The 19,633-nt window shown below is 42.7% G+C and overlaps 2 protein-coding genes across 5 annotated transcripts in view; both read left to right on the top strand.

The window, feature by feature from the left end:
* LOC124407646 (protein sickie) overlaps positions 1 to 16,440 on the top strand; it is a 168,874-nt gene extending 152,434 nt beyond the window's left edge. For all 4 annotated transcript variants that reach the window (XM_046883975.1, XM_046883974.1, XM_046883977.1 and 1 more), the window contains 6 exons: positions 9,871 to 9,954; positions 12,787 to 13,434; positions 13,874 to 14,940; positions 15,086 to 15,288; positions 15,394 to 15,758; positions 16,038 to 16,440. In XM_046883975.1, coding sequence (XP_046739931.1) covers positions 9,871 to 9,954; positions 12,787 to 13,434; positions 13,874 to 14,940; positions 15,086 to 15,288; positions 15,394 to 15,758; positions 16,038 to 16,202 — 2,532 coding nt within the window. In that variant the 3' untranslated portion in view covers positions 16,203 to 16,440. The remainder of the gene's footprint in view (positions 1 to 9,870; positions 9,955 to 12,786; positions 13,435 to 13,873; positions 14,941 to 15,085; positions 15,289 to 15,393; positions 15,759 to 16,037) is intronic.
* Positions 9,963 to 11,838, top strand: LOC124407647. The gene has a single exon (XM_046883978.1). It carries the CDS (start codon positions 10,747 to 10,749, stop codon positions 11,812 to 11,814), a length of 1,068 nt encoding a protein of 355 aa, XP_046739934.1. The 5' UTR covers positions 9,963 to 10,746; the 3' UTR covers positions 11,815 to 11,838.
* Positions 16,441 to 19,633: the final 3,193 nt, after the last annotated feature.

Genomic DNA, 19,633 nt, shown 5'->3' with positions numbered 1-19,633 from the left:
TCACCCTTTCCTCGTTTTTGATCCACTGATACGTTGCTTTGACTTCGAAGTTTAACAAAATTTGGTGCTTCATATACTCTTCCTCAGAGTTTTCTTAGAAATTTTAGATTTGTCTTTACTGTATACCATATTCAATCAGTTGGTGTAATATTTCTCTCATTCCAACCAATAGCAATGCCAAACAATCACAAGTAACTAGAGCACACGTGTGGCAACTGACTTAATAAATGGGAAAGGGACGAACGTAGAGGGGCCTAACGATTGTGATGGTTATAACACCAGGCAGCTTTATTTCACAATGGCGTACCATAAATTTATGGTACTTATTCCGAACTAAGTAAATACCCGTTCATATATCAAAATACATAACATCTTGTGCCCCGACGTGAATAAATAAAAAGTGACGAGTGTGTAACTAGTGGGGTATTGTCCATCTTCCAGCGATGCAGTTTCAATGGAAAAAGAAAAACATTTTGAGTAAACGAAAAATGCTTGTGTTCTGAGAAAAAGAAAAACACCTTGTTGTTTCCGCTACTCGAATATAGATCCCCGCAATGCTTCGATACGCGGCAAAGCTGACGATACTGGTGGAGCAGAACGTCTGAAGTCATCCTGAATGTGAATAAGATGCGAAAACATTCGACTCTACCTTGATTACTGGAGCAAAAATCATGGAACTCAACGTCTGCTCGAGACGCGTCCATGACGGATACGCGACAATTCGAGCTCGAGGTCGAAGCAGGCCGAGAGCCGTCTACAGATCTGACTCTGAAGAACTTCTTAAGGAAACCAATGGTCCTTATGCACCTATGGAGATGTCGTCGATCGTTCCTCTCCAAGGATCGGCGCGGGTACCGAGGTGGTGTGACGCGGGGGAGGATTCCTTCGCCGAAAACTACGGCACCCTCAAGGCCAGTCTAAGACGAGCCCCGTCCTTGAACGAGGGTCGAAAGTCAACACCAGACGACGAAGTCCCGGTACTGAACACGTTTGCGAGCAAGAGTAGACCGAGACGTCAATCCAGCTGCACCATTTCCTCCGAAAGTGGGACCTCCTTCATCGGTAGCGAACCGGAAGCTCCTCAGACGCCTGTCGCCACACCCGTTCTCCAAAATGGAGATGAGGCGAGGCGAGTCTATGACAGTGTTCCTCTCGATGGCGACAAGCACGCTACGATTGATTCGAACTGGGTACAGAAGGATGATCAAGCCGATGAGGAAAGATCCGTCGTAAGGTCACCGGAGGCGGTACAGTGCGAGATCGGATGGAAGAAGTTTGTAATCAGTGGTAACATTAACTTGAATGAGAATAATTGTGCCGTGGATAACTACGCGAGTCTGAGAAGCTCCGGGCGGAGAGGAGATGACGGTTTTCTCCACGCTGATAATAAGAACAACAAAAGAACGCCGGCGAACAAGACGAGGCAGCCAATTTACGCGATTCCTAACGTGCCTCGGTTGAACAATAAACCACCGCGGGCACCGAGAGATCCTGGTGTCGAGGGTAATTACGTACCGAGTGGTGATCTGTACCGTAGCACGGCCCGGTATATCGAGGATTTGAATAGAAACATCGCGAAAATTGATAAGAACTATGCGGAAATGAAGTCAGGGAACAACAGGAACTCCACGTACGGTATAATAAACAAAATCGCCAAGAACGATGTCGAGAATTCATCGAAAAACATTTACGGTGTTCACAGAAAGAGAGATATGGCCCCCATGCCACCGATTTCACCCAACTTTGGCGAACCTTCAGAGGACCGGGACTTCGAGTTCAAGGCGCCGAACGGAACGGCCAAAAAGATGGCGAAGCCAAGGCCGAATTCGTACGGAAAATTGCCTCCAAAAGTACTACCCAGGTCTTCGTCAATCGAGAGTACCTCATCCCCGTCGAGAAACTCGAATGGTTCATCATCTTCGGCGAAATCTACCGAATCTCTGTACGCCATCAGCGAGGCTTTGACCGGATTGCCAAAGAGCAGAGTAACCTTCCAAGAGCCGAATGTCTCGAAGAATAATTTCGGCTCGAACGAGATTACAGCGGACGTATGTCATACTCTTCCAGCTAAGCGATCGTCCTTCAGGAACCGGAAGGACAGGGTAAGACCACTGGATAATTCCAAGGAGGATATTCTTTCCGTAACATTGACGAACGCAACGGGCCGATCGGTGACCCTCGGTCGCAGAAACACGGAACGCATCCTTCGACAGCATCCATCAGAAGAAGAGATGGTGGACGATGTGTTTGTCGAAAACGGGAACAACGCGTTTCGCAGTTCACCTTCGAGAAAGGTGAGTCCAAAATCAGCAAAGATTGTCAGCACGATTACCCGCCGGAACAGCGCGCGCTCTCACGAGGATATCCTGAGTGATACCCTCGCAGTAGGGACGACTTATGGAACACTGCCGTACCGGAAGCCCAGGATGTCTCCCAGGCCGTTGCACAAGTCGAGCGAAGACGTGCTGGACGGTGCCAGGAATTGTGGTATCGAGGCCGAGAATCTAGGCAGAGCCTACAAGAGTACCGTTGACGTGAGGGACCACACCGAGCTCCTGAAAATCCAGAGGAGACACGGTTCCGGGAAGTGGATTAACGCCGTGCCCGTCTGCCTGCTCGACGCCACCGACGTCATCCTCAACGGTCAGCTTCAGCGCTCGAAGGAACTTCTCAACACCGAGAAGCGACCCGAGGAGAACTCGAATACCGCCATGGATACGGTGGATCATTACGCCATGCTCCAAGCGCAATTCCGCGGCGAGGGTGAGGACCAATCGAATCCAGTGGACGATAAGACCGCGAGAAAGTCCAGCAGAACTCGGACTAGACATAATTCTTTGGAACTGGACGCCGACGCGTCGGTCTTGATTAATAATATGAACTACGCTACTCTGCCGCGAAGAAGAGGGAACGCAGCTAAAGACGACCAGGACTCCGCTGATTGTCCGAAACGCTTGTCTGGCACCTTGCCGGTCCTGGAACCGCTGTACGAGCACGCCGTTAGTGACCCCGTGAAACCTAGGAACCCGGATAATGTGATTCCGTGGTGGGAGCTAGCCACTAGAAAGTACAGGCATAGGAGCTGCCCATCTTTGCAGGTAACACAGTTGTCGAAACAACAATATGCATGGTCAGATCTTGTGTTGAAAAAGTTAGACTCCACGGTCCGCGCGAGCAGGCGCCATCTAAATTAGGAAAAAAAATAAATAAATAAATAAAAGACGAAAACGTACAAATGTGGTTACACAATCTAGCCTCTCTGAACCGGCAAGCTTATTTTTAAATAGATAAGAATTTTGTGACTCTTTTATCTCCGTTCTCTAAGTAAAGAGCCGACGTCCCCTACCGATGACTCGCGTATGACAGTAATATGGTAGACATAGATAGTAATAGTACACAGCAGATGTTACATGAATTCTGACTGCTGCTAGTGGTGTAATTAGCGGTATAACAACTGTGTCAATACCATCGTTGCTTCGTAAATATGTCACTATATAAGTATTTTATTCCACTGTACGAAAGAACACTAGGTAAGTATAGGTAAGCCGGTAAGTCCGAAGTAGGTACATTGTAGAACAGCAGGTAGCTTCGTTGCTTCTTGCCTGTATGATACGTTCGAATACTGTTATTCTTGCATCTTGTTAAATTGAGTAACAATCGTCTATTATCAAGCTCAACACAATATAACCTTAAAAAAGGGAACCGAAGTCTTCGGGGATCTCACTTCTGGCTGGACTAACAATTTCTTTTTCTAATCGTAACCGTATGTGGTATCTATAGCCATATGAGAATTCTCTCGTTGTTGGACTACCGACGCAACTTGGAAACATTAAATCAAACCAACGGACAAACGGGGAGAATTGATGATGACCTCTGCGCCGCCTTCGTATAGGACTCTCTCTGGCCAAGCCCTACTTATACATTATACCACACTCTCAGCCTTGCCTTCGTGTGCATGATATGCACTCGTGTACATACGTGGTGGACGAAGTGGGTACACGCGAGCGACGAAACCGAGATGGATGTGTGGGTTGAGTATGCGATGCTCATCTCTCCGAGCGAACAATAGATCTGATTGAATAATTAGACGTAGTTGCACTACCTCCTCCTTGTATTCTATTTACTCATTTCACAGGGTATTTCTACTTCTGTCGCATACGTACGTCCGAAGTGAAGATCTCTCCGAGCTCTTTAAGCACTGTTCAGTGGCGCAGATTCTGTAGAATCAGAAGATTTGACATCAATGGACGGGCAGAATTTATCGTGTAATTCGTAAGTGCGACCACGGGCGTGGGGCAACGGGAGTGGCATGTCGCGTGTGCACGGCTGCTGCTTCTTTCGGTTACCAACCAAAGATTTATTTCATAAGACGCAGAGACGTCCCGGGTTTTCGTACTCGTGCAACGCGTCCCACGTAGGATAAGAAACAGCTAACCAGATGATGTAGGGCCCGAGTTTGCGTGGACGCCCTTATACTTCAGCCTGCAGGGCCATGCTCCGCAGCTTACCGATTCCGATTCCGATTCCGCGGACAGCCCACGGGTGACATCACGTCTCTAATTATTTCGTATATAACGCGCATCTAATCCCATTAACTTCATCAGGGCGCTGTCAAGATGGCAACCACGTGTTCATCCGTGATGCTAAGCGAAGCGACGCACACACACACACACACACACACACACACACACGAGGTCTTGTGGTGGGTTGCCTCTTGCGCGTCCGTATCTTCCTTCGCGTGTCTGTAGCCTGTATAGAGCGCACGCACGCATGTAACGCTGAGATAATGTTTCACGCCAGTTCTCTGTGGCCTGGGAACTGTTACTCCAGTTAACACTCCGTAACCTCCACCATGGCTGGGGTGCCTTCACACCGAACGATCGAATGATCGGACTGTATACCTTTATAGCTTCACTCTCATCATCTGATCAATGCCACTTCTAAACGATCTAAACGATCGCTCAGAGCCGGAAGATCAGGTCTCGTATCAAAAAACGGACTCACGACTATTGTCTGCGACAGGAAATGTCGGTAGTACAGTTTTGTCGCGGCTTAGGAATACCAACTATCGAACACACCTGTGTTGTATCAATTGACAATGGGCTTGAAAACTTCCCATCGCATCGTGCCGCGCATGCTGCTGTGCATTGACGTTGCATACTGATTTTATGTTACTGCAGCCGTCAGTGAAACATCGTCGGTTGTTTATCGTCACGCCGAAATGCTCCCGCGCTCATCCATGTTCATTCCCCTCAATTTTGGTGTGAACGCTGCCTTGTGGGTGGATCGAGAGTTAAGGGACCGTATCTCGAGACTTGGTTTTGTGACTATAATTTCATCGCAGCTGCGTCGTAGCAAGTGCACTATTTGCACGTTTTTTTAACGTGATATGTGCGTCGTTCATTTCGGCGCAACGTCTTGAAAACATTCAGAAGGTCAGCCGTTCAAAAAACTAACATTTCTTACCTTGATTCTCGTTGAGTACTACGCAGCAAATGATATGTCATGGTATTTTAAGGTCGCAATTGAGACTCAATCTCTGGGTATGTTTTTTTCTCAACTCTCCAGTGAAACCGGAAACGAGTTGCAAAATACAAATAAAATGTGTTTACGTTGTTCGAAAATCTAATCTGAATGCGGGATGAGCGAATGCGAGTGGAGCCTTACTTCCATCACTCCGAGATATCCAATTCTTCGTGCTCTTTGATTAAACTTATTTTGATTCCAAATTAGACTCGACGAGGTCACGACTCGTGAGGTTTGATCAATCTTTCGTGACCGTTTATAAAGCTACCAAGAGAATCAAAGAGTTTATTATTGTGTACGTGGGTGGTGCCATTTTCAAGAGTTTACTATATGGACTCAGCTTACGCAAATATCCTTCAGCCATATGTGACTATATCTTTCATTCGTTTATGTACCAGAAGTCGTAACCCGATCGAGAAGGTCGTGTTTGGCTAAAGGCGCGATAACGAAAACCAAAACTGCACTTTGAGTAAACAACTCTCGTGCCTAAGCAAATTACCCACTTGGACGGACCTTTTCCTGCTGTTGATTCATTATGTAAACAAATACCCGACAATCACGGACACAGACTAAGTGCCATTCCCGAATTCTTCTTCGCTTACGGAAATTAAAGTAAACGAACCAAAAATATTTTACCCGACTTTAGACGCTATACGACGTACTCACGATGTTCTCGATATTCTACTGCTAAGAAAGTGTCATTGACTTTCATGAGAACTCGGTAAGACGTGGAATAAAGTGTAAGGTAATGTACGGGATACGCGGGGATCTGCAATGTTTGACGCTGATTATGGAAGCCATCTTGCCAATATCGTGGTTGAATTTTATTCGATAATCATCATCGAGATGCCGATGATCACGTTACAATACGCTGCGTGCGTGAAATTTAATTTCCCTCAATCCTTAGAATTGATTTGGTCGAATCGTGTTGTTACAAAATGAATTTCGCTTCAATCCGAATACGCGCAACAGCATGACAGCTGCTGATTGATTCTCATGAGTTTTACCGAACAGGGTGGTACTTAACAACCATGTAAGTAATATAAGTACGGTATACTTTCTCTAGAGATTGTTGCATGCGTGATATCGTGTGGCTAACTAGCAATTTTCGATACTGTACATGCACCAAGTTGCGAGGCCCTCAAGGCTTGAATCTACTTAATTAAGTGAACGTTGGAATTATGAATATTATAAAAACAAAATAGAGACAGTGAGTCAAAGACGTTGTCTCCCAGTTTGCATACCTTGCCTTTGACATCGGACTCGATTCGAAACTCGCAGTATCTTCGTCGATCCTTGCGCTTCTTGTGCAGTTATCTTATTCATTTATGGTGGCTATATCCGCGTGTACTTACGTATATTTATAATACCTTGAATACAAACCAATGCTGTGGGTGCGGCCGTAAACTTGTAAATTGCAACCTATTGTTGATAGAATAGAATCCGTTGGTACAGACAGACGTATAGACATGGTACAGTAGCCAGCTGAGTGAATGACGTAGTCATCTGGGTTCGTCTCCTCGTATAGCTGAATATTAAACGAAACTAGGCTTCACTAGTTACGCAATTCCAATTATCTTACCCACTCATGACGACCACGACATACGATCTCAATTCTCAATCAGACCTTTCGCTACACGGTCTTGGGTCCTCGCGTTACGATACTTACATCACATACATGTACGAAACTCGATGCCTCATCGCTGTAAAAAAGATCCTCTTAACGAAGACCGCAGAAAGAGGCAAACAAATAGAAACCATCAACAGTTCTCGCAGTCATTGATCTCGAGAGATCCATAATAGCAGCGAGTATCGAGGAAGTGAAAAAGAGTCGCCCAAGTCACAATCGGCTTGGTTGCACTCAAGTTCACGTGAATCGGGACGTGACACCGATCGGTGCTAAATTAACATGAGAAGATTCGATTGGAACGGGTTTTCGGTGAAGCGTAGGAGGAAATAGACGTCAACGCTTTTCATGGATCGCCGTGTGTGTTCGAGATTAGATATCGGATTGAGCCCCCACGTCATGGTACAATGTTCACGTTTCGTTCCCTGCAACGGACTCCGGTCGGTGAATTTATCCATAACACACTGTTTGCATTTGAGTCACCGTCGTAAAGTTCCAGGAATGTTGAAAGATAGGACACTAATGTGGTACTTGAGATCCTGATTCCACAGATCCTTCGTAGCAGTGCCGTATAATACTTTGTTCAATCCACGATCCGGTATATTCCCACATTTCGTGGGAATTTGAAAAATCATCCAGAAGACAGTCGGGGGCATCAGTTTCAAACCGCGGCCCACCGCATGATCTTTTCTCGAATCAACACGATCCAGGATCGATACAGTTTTTCCGACTTTTGCCCGGTGTTTCTTTGAGGATATCGGTATTATACATCTAAATATCACAGCTCTCGGGTAATAATTTCTTAAAACTAGTCAACTAGCAACAAATGAGGTAAGTATCGACTGCCGTAGGAGCAATTTGATATCAGAAACTGATATCCAGATGTTACGCGTAGCGTTATTGTATACATCTTTTTTCCTTACACCTTTCAAATAGAAAATGGACCATCTATCCACCCATGTTTATAGTATATATTATGGAGGGAGCGTGCATTCGCCGAGGATACATGTAATATGTTTACATACAGAAATTTCAACCGGTGTGGCGGTGCGACGCGGCGCGTGGGCGCCGGTTTGGGTCAGTCGCCCACTGGTGCAGCGTCTTGCCAGACTAGCACGAACAATTTGATACGGTTTTTCTTATTACCAAGAGTTTATACTGGGCCATTGAAGTGCAAGGAGTAATACAGAGTTGCCAGCGCCATTATTTCTCGGTTCAAGTACAGAGCAGATCCGGGTTCGCTCGTCGCAAGGCTTATCATACCCATCATGGAAATTAAATTTACCGATGAATTGTTGAATAAAAACAGCCAGAAGCTCCGGCGAGGCCTCGAATAGGTTATTAGGGCGTAAGCCAATAAATAGACCTCGCGGGTATAGACAGGATGTTTACGAGTTGATTACTTCATTAACGCCGGCCATAATCAGAAGCCAAAAACGCTGGTAGATACCAGAAAAAGATGACAGGAATGACGAGCGTAAACTGTAGGAGGCGCCTCGGTGACTCTGCATACCAACGTTTCTCATTGTTAGCATGTTTCTCCGAAAAGGTTTTACTGCACTTTGTTCTCCGTTCTTTATTAGTGAATCATCCTTTCAATTGCAGCGGCAACCGTCAAAATTCTATATCCAACCGAATCTACACAGGTATAAACAGATGTATGTGATATGTTTTTCTTTTACCTGCGCGCTGCCGGCTTATGCTTATATTCACATTGCATTACAGTACCTAGAATCGAAACAGTAACATTCAAAGTGTCGCAATATCTTTGAATGGATGGCTTTTAATGCTTAACATGTTATAATACTACGTCTTGAGGATTACGTTCATTGCGCGGGCATTAGTCTGTTCGCAGCGGGTTCACTGAACCACAAGAGGTTCTCAGGTTCTATATCAAATTTTCTATTTCCAACCGAAGAAATCATTTAGATAACTAACTCCTCTTGCTTGTACTATGCCTCTCAAGAAAAAATAGAATCTATAACTTCGGACGAAAATAAAGTAGATTACTGCACCGCGAATGGTTATCATTGTCTATTACTTTATATATATGTATAGATGCAAGGTGCCGTCTGGCGTCGATGCCGATATAAAGCTGACCCAGAGTGAATCGAATAGAGCTGGTGAAGAAATCACGAAGAATAATCAATAAAAAGATGATGTGAAGAAGCTATGGAGTAATTTAAGTCGGTCTAGTTTAGTCAGATTCATCTTGCGACTGGTTTTAGAGCGCGTCTTATACACCTGACAGCGGCTGCTTATCTTATTGCTGTCAGGCCCCACTGTTGGGAAATATCATCGTAATTACACGTCCAGACCTAAGGACTTGCGCTACGCATACAGTGGCCTGCCGGACTCTTCAGCCCTGAAAGCCCAGGGCCCGAGGCCGGGTGCGCCAATGAATTTTTTTCATTCATTTTAACGTGCCAACAACAACCTTTGAGCACGTGTGCAGCTGTGTACGGCCCTATGTTCTGAAGTGTATAATTTTCTCCGATTCCACGACGAATTTTGTACGAAGAATAAACAAACCGTGATCAACGGAAACGTGTCGAATATTTTAGAATATTTTATACGCTAGATTTACACTAGATCCTAGATCCACAGTCTCGTTTATCAATATCCACGCTGGGATACGGGACTTGAATAAAATGACTGCTATTCTCTCGGGCGTAATATCAGCCTTTTAAATATTTTTATTCCACTTCCTGTTACAGGCACACGTTGTATCTGCCTTCGAACAGTCCCTGTCCAACATGACCCAGAGGCTGCAGTATCTCACCGCTACCGCCGAGAAAAAGGTAATTATTCAATTCCACTGCATAAGTATATACCACAAGCACGCGTCGGCTTCACCAGGGTTCAAGCTGCAGTTCAAGCGGAGTTCATGTCTTGTGGATAATGCACGCCGCCACGAGTACGATGTTTGTGTCACTGCTGTAGTACTCCAAGTCTTAGCATTGGCGTGGTTGACAATCTAGTAAGCTACTTCAACACGTTGTGGTTGACTGGGTGAACGGTTTTCGTTACATGGGGAGTAACATGTGTTCAATGTTAGGCTGCAGCGTGTGGAGATAAAAGTTACTTGATGGTGGGAGGAAAAAATGTGACGTCGGGTAATACCATCTGGTGAATGAAACGAGAGCATGCATGAATTTCGTCTGGCATACTATTCGTGAAATACATCGTACCGCCAGATTGCATCGTCATTACTATACATATTCAGTTATGTGGCTGGAAATTCAAGCTAAGAAGGGCTTCGTGGCCGGCTGAGTTCTTGCGCTGTAACCTGAAACAATTTCTGTATGAAAAACAAAAGATATAACGTCAAGAGAAGTAAGATCTTATTCCGTGAAATCGTTGTGGTGTCGAAAAAAAGAAATTACAAACCTCAAAATTACAAACATATAAATTTCGGTAAGCTTTCGGGAGAAAAATTAAATAAAATTCGTTTAAAAAATTATCAATATAATCTCCAAGCCACTCTAATTTGAAAAATTCAGTTTTCCGAAAATGCTAATCGACGTGGAGCGTCCTGCAATGGACCAAAGCCCTCCGCTATTGAGTTGAAAAGAGCCTTGAGTGCCATTGATATGACAGATCCTGAATACCAGCGGAATATCAGAGCTGACGAAAATGCAGTTATACTGCAGGAAATGAGTCGCTCCATCGTTGTAGCGCCCAGAACGACGGAAAATCGTGCAGAGTCTGTAACCGAGGATTCAAAAGCTACTACGGTTAAAAAGAATCGGAATGATTCAGATCACCAGGTTTCTGGCAACTCTCCAGTCAGTGCGTGGAGGAGGGCTTCGGAAGCGATAGCAACAATCTTCAGAAGTGGCCAGCGGTCGAGTATCAATCCACCTAGAAACGATGACCAAGAGTCCGGTGGTAACTTGACTCCAGATGTTGTTATCCAGGATCCAAAAAACCCCAGCCGTGGTCCCCGGAATCCGAATCGCCAAAAAAGAAACAACCATGATCCACGACTCGAAGACCTAAGCGCCACCGACAATCCCTTAATCCCCGGATTAAATCAGATCATTTCGCCTCCAGCTATCCCCATTTTAATATCCACCCTGTCAGAGGAAGATAGAATCATGCGTCTCAAAATGCCACCTTGCTCGGCTTCTGCCGGTCTCAGAAGGACGTCTGGTTCTTCGGAATCGAAGAGATCAGAAGTAAAAGCGTCAGCGGGAAGAGCAAGCTCGAAAGCCGCTCCAAATAATGTCAACTACTCTCAGAACAAGACGGAAAATTTCGAGGAGTTGGAGGGTCAAATAACCGCGGGCAGTCTTATCGGTTACAGCTCGAAACTTGATCGTGGATTGAGAAGAGTATCCCGTAAGCCTGAGCCCCTGTCCAATCCTAATGCAAAGACGAAGCTGGTGCCGAACCGGAATCTGCTTCCCGTAGCACTTGAAAATGCTGGTGGAGCTTTGGGTATTGGAGGATTAAGGGAATCGCCCACTAGGACTATTCCTCAAGACGACAAGGCTGACAAGCCCCTAGATCCAAGCTCGAAGTCCATGAGACAACTTTATAGCATGGCTGATTCGTGGAGTAGCGATTCTGTCACCAGTCACTCCGACATTTGTTCCTGTTGTCACAACAATGAATTTTGTCCTATCCATGGAAAAGCCAATATCACCCAAAAATAATCAGCGACAGTGAAAATAAATAAGCTATCGCACTCGTTGACTTTTTTGAATGATCATGTACGTGGAGAAGCTTATTCATAAACTCGTACACTTATCATAACTGCATCTGCATGTACATAGGAACTGTAATAGAGCCATAGAATAAAATCTGTTGAACGATTTTACTTCAGTACTTTTAGCGTTACGGCCAGGGCCGAATCTAAATGTGGTGATACCCGGGGCGAAGAAGTTCATTCGTTAAGGAATTAATTTTGCCATCATTATTTTTCGAACTCAATAATCTTATAATTATTAGGAAGAATATTCATCCATCGATAAATTTTAGTAAAGAAAAGTTATTTCCATTGTTGCACTTTGACTATTTATTTTGTACCGCGAAAGACATTGTTTTTGACACGTACATGGTAAAAGTATAACAAAAAATATATTTTCGTTTCCACAAAAAGATTACACTCATACTGAGATCTGCATTCTACTCCCATGTAGAAATCAGCTTTGCGAGGACCCTCATAAAGAATTTTCACTGAAAAAAAAGGATACCAAAAATTAATTCACAAGTTACGAAAGAAAAAATTCAGCTCTTGTTCGCTCATTTATTGTCTCTCAGTAAATTTGTTAAAAAAAACTCCGTACGTCAACTTGAGTACTTCAAAATCTTTTGTCAAATCCGTGATATTCTTAATCAAATCGCTTGCTATTAAAGATCAATATGAAGAGTATGTTGATATCGAGAATCATTTTTATTATCATTGATAATGAGATTTATTGAAATAAAAATGAAATTTGTATGAGAATCTCTTGTAACACATTTGTGGTGAATCGAAGATTTAAAAGTTTTTTATAGATAGGTAAATCGAATTAAGATTAATTATGACACGTAACCATTCCGATACTTGCTTATCGGATGTCTTGTAATTTAAAACATTATCACGATTCAATGATAAGTAAGGAATGCCATTTTTTTCTCTTCAGGATTCCGAACTACAAGAATTGAGAGATACGATAGAGCGACTGAGGAAACAGAGTGCCGAGGCTGGACTGAATGCGTCGAATCAAAATTCCGCGACGAACGGACGTCGACATACCCTCGGTGATTCGGAAAGCACAACCGGGTGCACAGGATCGAACAGCAACCATCAAGGGTCTTCAATGGCGAGGCAGTTGTCCGCGGACAGCGTGACATCGTTGAACTCTTTGAGCAGCGCCTGCTCAGCCAGTAGTCATCACAAGAAAAAAGGATGGCTTCGAAGTTCCTTTTCCAAGGCGTTCTCTCGCTCAAGGAAAAACCGTCACGGCTCTGTCTCAGACGCTGAAGATTGCAAGGATGGACCAGGCGAAATGAGTGCACCAAACAGCCCGAGGTTACCCACTGCAGCTAAACACGAATCTCGAAGCCAAGCTCAGGGCCCGAGGAGCAACGGACAAAGATCTCCGGAAAATGAAAACGGACTGACGGGTAGCAAGAGTAGCTCTGCGTTGTACAAAAAAGAGGACGAGGATGTTGACGAGCTGAAGAAACAATTACGGGAGAAAGATATGGTTCTTACTGATATTCGGTTGGAGGCTCTGTCGTCGGCACATCAGCTAGAATCTCTGAAGGATACAGTTATCAAAATGAGGGTATGTATTGATTCGGTGATTATTGAATCGAACTCATGACTAGTCGATGTTTTTGCATATATTTATGTCAGAGATAATTCAGCCAGCTGCACTACACCATAACCATGAATGTATTCTTATCTTATCACCTTTGAACTCTGTTAGGAAATTTTACAGTTTATAACAAATGAGGTTGTTGAATGTTTTCATCTGCCGTTTTACCAATATTTTAATAGCTTTTTTGTCTTGTTAGACTTTAATCATGGAACGCGATGTTTGATATCATTACCAAAATTGCGCTGCGTCTTATATAATGTAACATATTTACGAGGTCGTTCAGTATCACGAGTTTGATAAGTAAAGCCCAAGAACTAGTCCGGAGAGGTCGGGTATTGCCAGCGTTATTTACGCACCTGTTATAGTGATATTTTCTAATTACGTCTATCTTTTATTCATCTAGAACGAAATGCTGAACTTGAAGCAAAATAACGAGCGTCTACAGCGTTTGGTAACATCGAAATCCTTGACCTCCTCACAATCATCGTTGCCAAGCGATCCTGAAAGAAGATTCAGCATGACGGAGGTTGCCTCGAGCGTTGCGGCAATGTCAAGCGGAGGCAATCATCCTCAGGGTACCGATCAACTCGAGGATTTATCCGTCCCGGAACATTCGGTGGTTCAGACAACGACGACGATGACGAACGAACCTCCGATCGAGCAAGACACCGACGGAAAGAGAATCAACGTGGCGGTTTACCTCGGAAGTGAACGAAGCTTCAATTTAAACGTGGTCGGAAACACGTCGACAGACGGAAAGAACGAGCCGGCTCATTGCGTGATCGCTAGTGTCTGTATATCGAACAAGACCACTTGGGATTCTCTCGACGCCACCGTAAGACGGTGCTTCAAAGAGTACGTCGCCAGGGTGGATCCGGTGACGAATCTCGGCCTTGGAGTCGAGTGTATCGCCGCTTACCACCTCGGTGAATCTTCCCGCTGCACCACCGACTCTCAGTTACCGGAACTGCTGCCGTGTGGTTACCTCGTCGGTCACGTAAGAACGATCTACTTGGTTTTGTCAGGTTACTCATGGCTTGCCGTCGATACCTTGATTCCAAGATCCATAGTTCAGCGGCTGGTTTCACTCCTCACGGAACACCGCCGTGTTATATTGTGCGGCCCAAGTGACACTGGCAAGAGTTACCTCGCTGGAAAACTCGCACATGCTTTAGTCGACACCGACACCGAGACGAAGTATGCTGCCTCGGTCGCTACTGTCAACGTAGATGACAAGCCCAGCAAGGAACTCAGGCAGTATCTTGCTCACATCGCTGAACGGTGCGATTCGAGCGCTGCCGATGAACTACCACGCGTTATTATTCTAGAGAATTTACAACATGCCGCATCGCTTGGTGAATTGTTTAGCGGGCTACTAGGCACCAGGCATTCCTCCTGTCCGGCTATCATTGGCACCATGAGTCAGGCTACCTGTAGCACTACCAATCTTCAATTACATCATAATTTTAGGTGGGTAATCGCAATTTATCTCTTCAAGCTCTCTTGTAACTGTTAAATAAGGAGGAAACGAGGACTACTTCCGATGACTTTATATATTTGACAAATTCGGCAAAGTTATTCAATCATTAAATTCTTGTTTCTTTAATTTCAAAAGGTGGGTTTTGTGCGCTAACCACATGGAGCCGGTCAAGGGTTTCCTGGGACGTTATCTCAGACGAAGACTGCTGGAGCATGAGCTGCGAGAATCGGGGGGAACGCGAAACGCAAAAATGGCTGCAGTCGTTGAATGGATCCCCAGAGTTTGGCTACACGTGAACAAATTCCTTGAAACCCACAGCAGCTCTGACGTCACGATCGGTTGGTTACCGAAATTGATTTCTGTATATATAAAACAAAAATGAAAAATTAGTGACGTGTTTTGAAAATGATCGATTCGATGCAACTTGTTATCGCGTCTTTCAGGTCCACGGCTGTTCCTATCCTGTCCGATGGAAGTCGCAGGCTCCCAAGTCTGGTTTACGGGTGTATGGAATTACTCCGTGTTACCGTATTTGGTTGATGCGGTAAGAGAAGGACTGACCTTATACGGTCGGCGAATTAGCGGAAATGGTAACGGAGATTCTCCTTGGGAAGATCCTACCCACTTCATTACATCCAGCTACCCTTGGGTTGCACCTCACGCCGTTCACGGCGGGAGCGATGCTCTCCATCGAATGCGACCCGAGGACGTCGGCTATGACGTAAGTTCCGCTCATAATTCTGGCGTTGGTGCGTCCAGCGTGAAGAGCCTTGGCAGCACGCACAGTGACACGGAAGGCGATCCGTTGGTAAGTTTCAAATTAATCCGGGGTGTTCCATCTGTTGTTGAAGTATATTTCTCAATGAATCCTGTAGGAAATTGCTCAAATTCCGTAAAATATATAGGCGAGTGTTAAAAGACTTGTTATTCAGATTTAGAGCGAACACGATGTATAGGCCTTATTTCCTATAGGGATGTCTCATTAGATTAATTGATAAGCCGATGAACTTAATGAGCGGTATCTATATTTAGTAAAATTAATCTTTGATCAGGTTTATTCACGGCATTCAATAAATCGTTGTTACAGTTAAACATGCTGATGCGGCTACAGGAAGCAGCCAACTATTCAAGCCCGCACAGTAACGACAGTGACTCGGTTACGTCACTGGACTCTTCACACACGCGGCACTCCGAAGACCTGACTTGCAGCTCTTCAACCTCCTCCTCCAGAGGTGTTGAATCTACGCTTTAGAGTATATGAAATGAATTGCCATGTCGCAACTACGAAAACGGTATTACAAATTTACTACCTATCGCTAAATTTTAGAAGCGAGTGTATAAATGCCAAGACGATTGCTGAATTCAGGACGAAGGAGGTAAATGTGCATGTCAAAAACAAGTACATGCTGGTTTTGTTTTATATTTTTGTTTTTATCGTAATTACTCAAAAATTATCTGGTGTTGAATTGATAGTTTTAAAAATTTATTCTTCTATCAAAATATTTAAAAAAAAATTATGACACTCCCGAGAGTTTTTTTTTATTTGTACAAATATTTCTTGTAGATAAGATATTTTCTTTGTGTATATCTGCGATTGAAACGCATGAGAAAATAATTTATTTGTATTTCAGAATCGCAATATAATTATTTTAAATATCGATGCATAGGTTGGTTACAAATTCTATTACTTTCCCAACTTACAGTTTAAGTGTGAGCTTCATTTTTTTTCACTCAATAGGTGAGTAAATAAGTGAAAAATTAGTATGTACTATATAGGCGGTGAATGTTTATCACTAGTCATATTTCAAAGAACAGAAATCGACAGTACGTACGTAACTTGAATGTCTGAATAAAACAAAGTCGTAAAATTAATTCTTTACACTGTATTCAGCAGCTATCTTTTTGCCATTTATCATCGCTACTATTGTTGTTCATAACTAACACTCTTGACTATTAACTAAAGCTCTCGTCTCTCCTCCATGCTATCAGTGATTGTCTGTTGATTGAATAATAGTAGAGAAAAGAACAAATGTTATTCGTACACCATTTATTATACAGTACCATGCTGAAGTTGGTATGGATAGCTCGTGTTGTCGGCTATAGAGGCCTAGGTAGAATAGTAAGAAGAAAACGAAAAAAGAAACGCCTTTTCAATACAACGTAAAACCGTAGTATAAATTTCATATAGAAGGCATCGTCCGATCAAGATTACCAAATGTTTGTACAATACGTGCAATTGTTTTCCATTCTTGTAATATCTTATCAATCGCTTAAGAATCGCCTCAATGTTGATCGGTATTACTATAAGCATAAACTGTGTATATATTTGTAGCGCGATGCTCGAGGTTTATATTTCGATATGTATAGGCGATTGGTATGACAAAACATGTTCAATTGAAATGTGGAAGTAGAAGAGTCAATTCTAAGTAACCAGATTACAAAGTCATTTATCCGTCAAGTGATTAATCCACAAATATTTTTGCGATTTTTTAAAATTAGTACGGAAAAATGCGATGCAATAAGCTGCGCTGCCATTACAGTAGTGTGATTGTATTTTAAAACGAATATAATATCAAACGATATGTGAGTGTCGCAATAGTTGATAAAGACAGATGCGTTCTAAAATATCAATTCAAAACAGCATCAATTAATCATGTGAATATTTTTAACTTACAATTCTAGCCATACATAACAGACTACAGTATTATCGATTAAAATGGAGCTTACTTCAAACTGGGTGCTTCATATTATAATCGCGCGGCTTATGCACCTGCTATAATTGTTCCCATTTGTCACTCACTTTGAGCTAGTATTTCGACATAGGTTCTGGCGAGCTGTTAAAAAATTAAAAAAATTCAAAATCGTATTGATTGCCAGCGTGCACTATATTTATAACATAGAGAACTATCACGGGTCGTTTTGCCAAACAAGTCTAATAACTAAAGTATAACATACGTAACTGTGGAGAATAGTTTGGCACCCAGTATGAAGTATCATAATCAGGATTATACTTGCGCAAAGATAAAATCATTATTTATACATAATCATGCTATAATAAATTTTATTTAATACAAGTTGTTAATTTAATGATATAATATATGAACCAAAATAACGATGGTGTATATACATACATGTATCAGTGTACATGCATACACAACGCGTTTGTATCTATATATAAATATATATACGCATGCATTTATTAATAACGGTGGCAAAACGCTTAGTTTAAGATACATGAGTAATTCTGGTCATATAATATTGTAAATATATATACTCATAAATTGAATGAAAACTAAGCGAAACCAGACGATGTTGTATAGCCCGTTTAGATCTGAGTGGTCTTTGCCCATAATTAACTAATAGAATATACTTCTTGCTAAGACGAATTTCCCGGATTCAAACTTGGACGCCGTGAAGTTTGAAATTTTGCATAATATTTATATTAATGATGATAATAATAATGAATTTAAATTCGTCTAAGACCCAAGTTAAGGTGATCCAAATGGACTATACAGATGATATATTTAATTTAGATTATTGCGTCTCGCTCACTTAGGACGCGCCTAAAACGTAAATTATAATGTAACATGTAATCATTATACAGTCACGTTTACAGGTTTTTTACGTTTTTACCGTATTTATACGCTATATATACGTACGGCACTACACACAAATTCTACTCGGATGATAACATTATTGTGTCATAAAATAAAAACATGAAATTCTGTGAAATCAATCGCGTACTCTCATTTTCTAATTACGGTTTGCTGTACCAGATTGTGCTGGCTTTTCTAGTACCGACACAAATCTCTACATAGATCGAAAAACCGTATTTGTTGGTACTTCTGGTCAAGTCCGACTAATGGTATTAACGATTTGCTGTCGATGTGCTGAGTTCTGTCGGTCAGTTCGAAATCTCACCATGTTCTTTGGTATTTTGTGCGTCGGGAGTATAACTTTCACACGGTATGAAACCGGTTGTGTTATTCAAATGATAACTTATCGTGAACAAATCTACAGCGATCGGCATTTTACCGATTAGCCAAACATATTGTTTACTGTTGAGCGACTGCTACGTCGGCACATCAGAATCCTACACTTAATTGTGCATCCTGCATCGCAATGCATTTTATGAGCACGTTAATCACCGTATAATCATACATACTGTAGTTGAGCATCTATTCAATTGATTAACGATTCCTATTCTGGTCATGAATCCCTGCATACATGTGGTGTAGATATAATGAAAATTCGAATAGGGTAAAGCATCAAGATATTATATAATTAACAATGGAAGTTATTAGTTGAATGCCTGTGGCCTTACAGAATGCTTTTTTCTTTTACATTCGAGCTATTTGAATTATATTATATAGTCAATAGAATCACTCGAATACAGTATATATAATGAATAATTGAATTATATTTGATGATCGATAGAAAAATTGCGAGGAATGCGATTGTGATTAGTTGAGAAGGCAAAATGATAGATCGGTATTCTGTGATTGACAATCAGTATCTGTACACAGGTTGGACAATTACATAACCATAGATCATTTACGTTGCGGTATAGACATCTTATGTCTACAGCAATCATCGTGATTGAACCTATTAACTTTCTGCATCTATATCGTAAACTATCACGCTTCACAATCCAGAGATTTAATGAACTGTTGCACCAGACTC

Source organism: Diprion similis, chromosome 6, assembly GCF_021155765.1.
Source record: "Diprion similis isolate iyDipSimi1 chromosome 6, iyDipSimi1.1, whole genome shotgun sequence".
NCBI classification, from domain to species: Eukaryota; Metazoa; Arthropoda; class Insecta; order Hymenoptera; family Diprionidae; genus Diprion; species Diprion similis.
This window is presented reverse-complemented; position numbering and strand designations above follow the sequence as displayed.

Bases quoted from the DNA above. Each gene is read 5' to 3' on its own strand.
- LOC124407647 (XM_046883978.1), top strand. From the start codon at position 10,747: ATGACAGATCCTGAATACCAGCGGAATATCAGAGCTGACGAAAATGCA.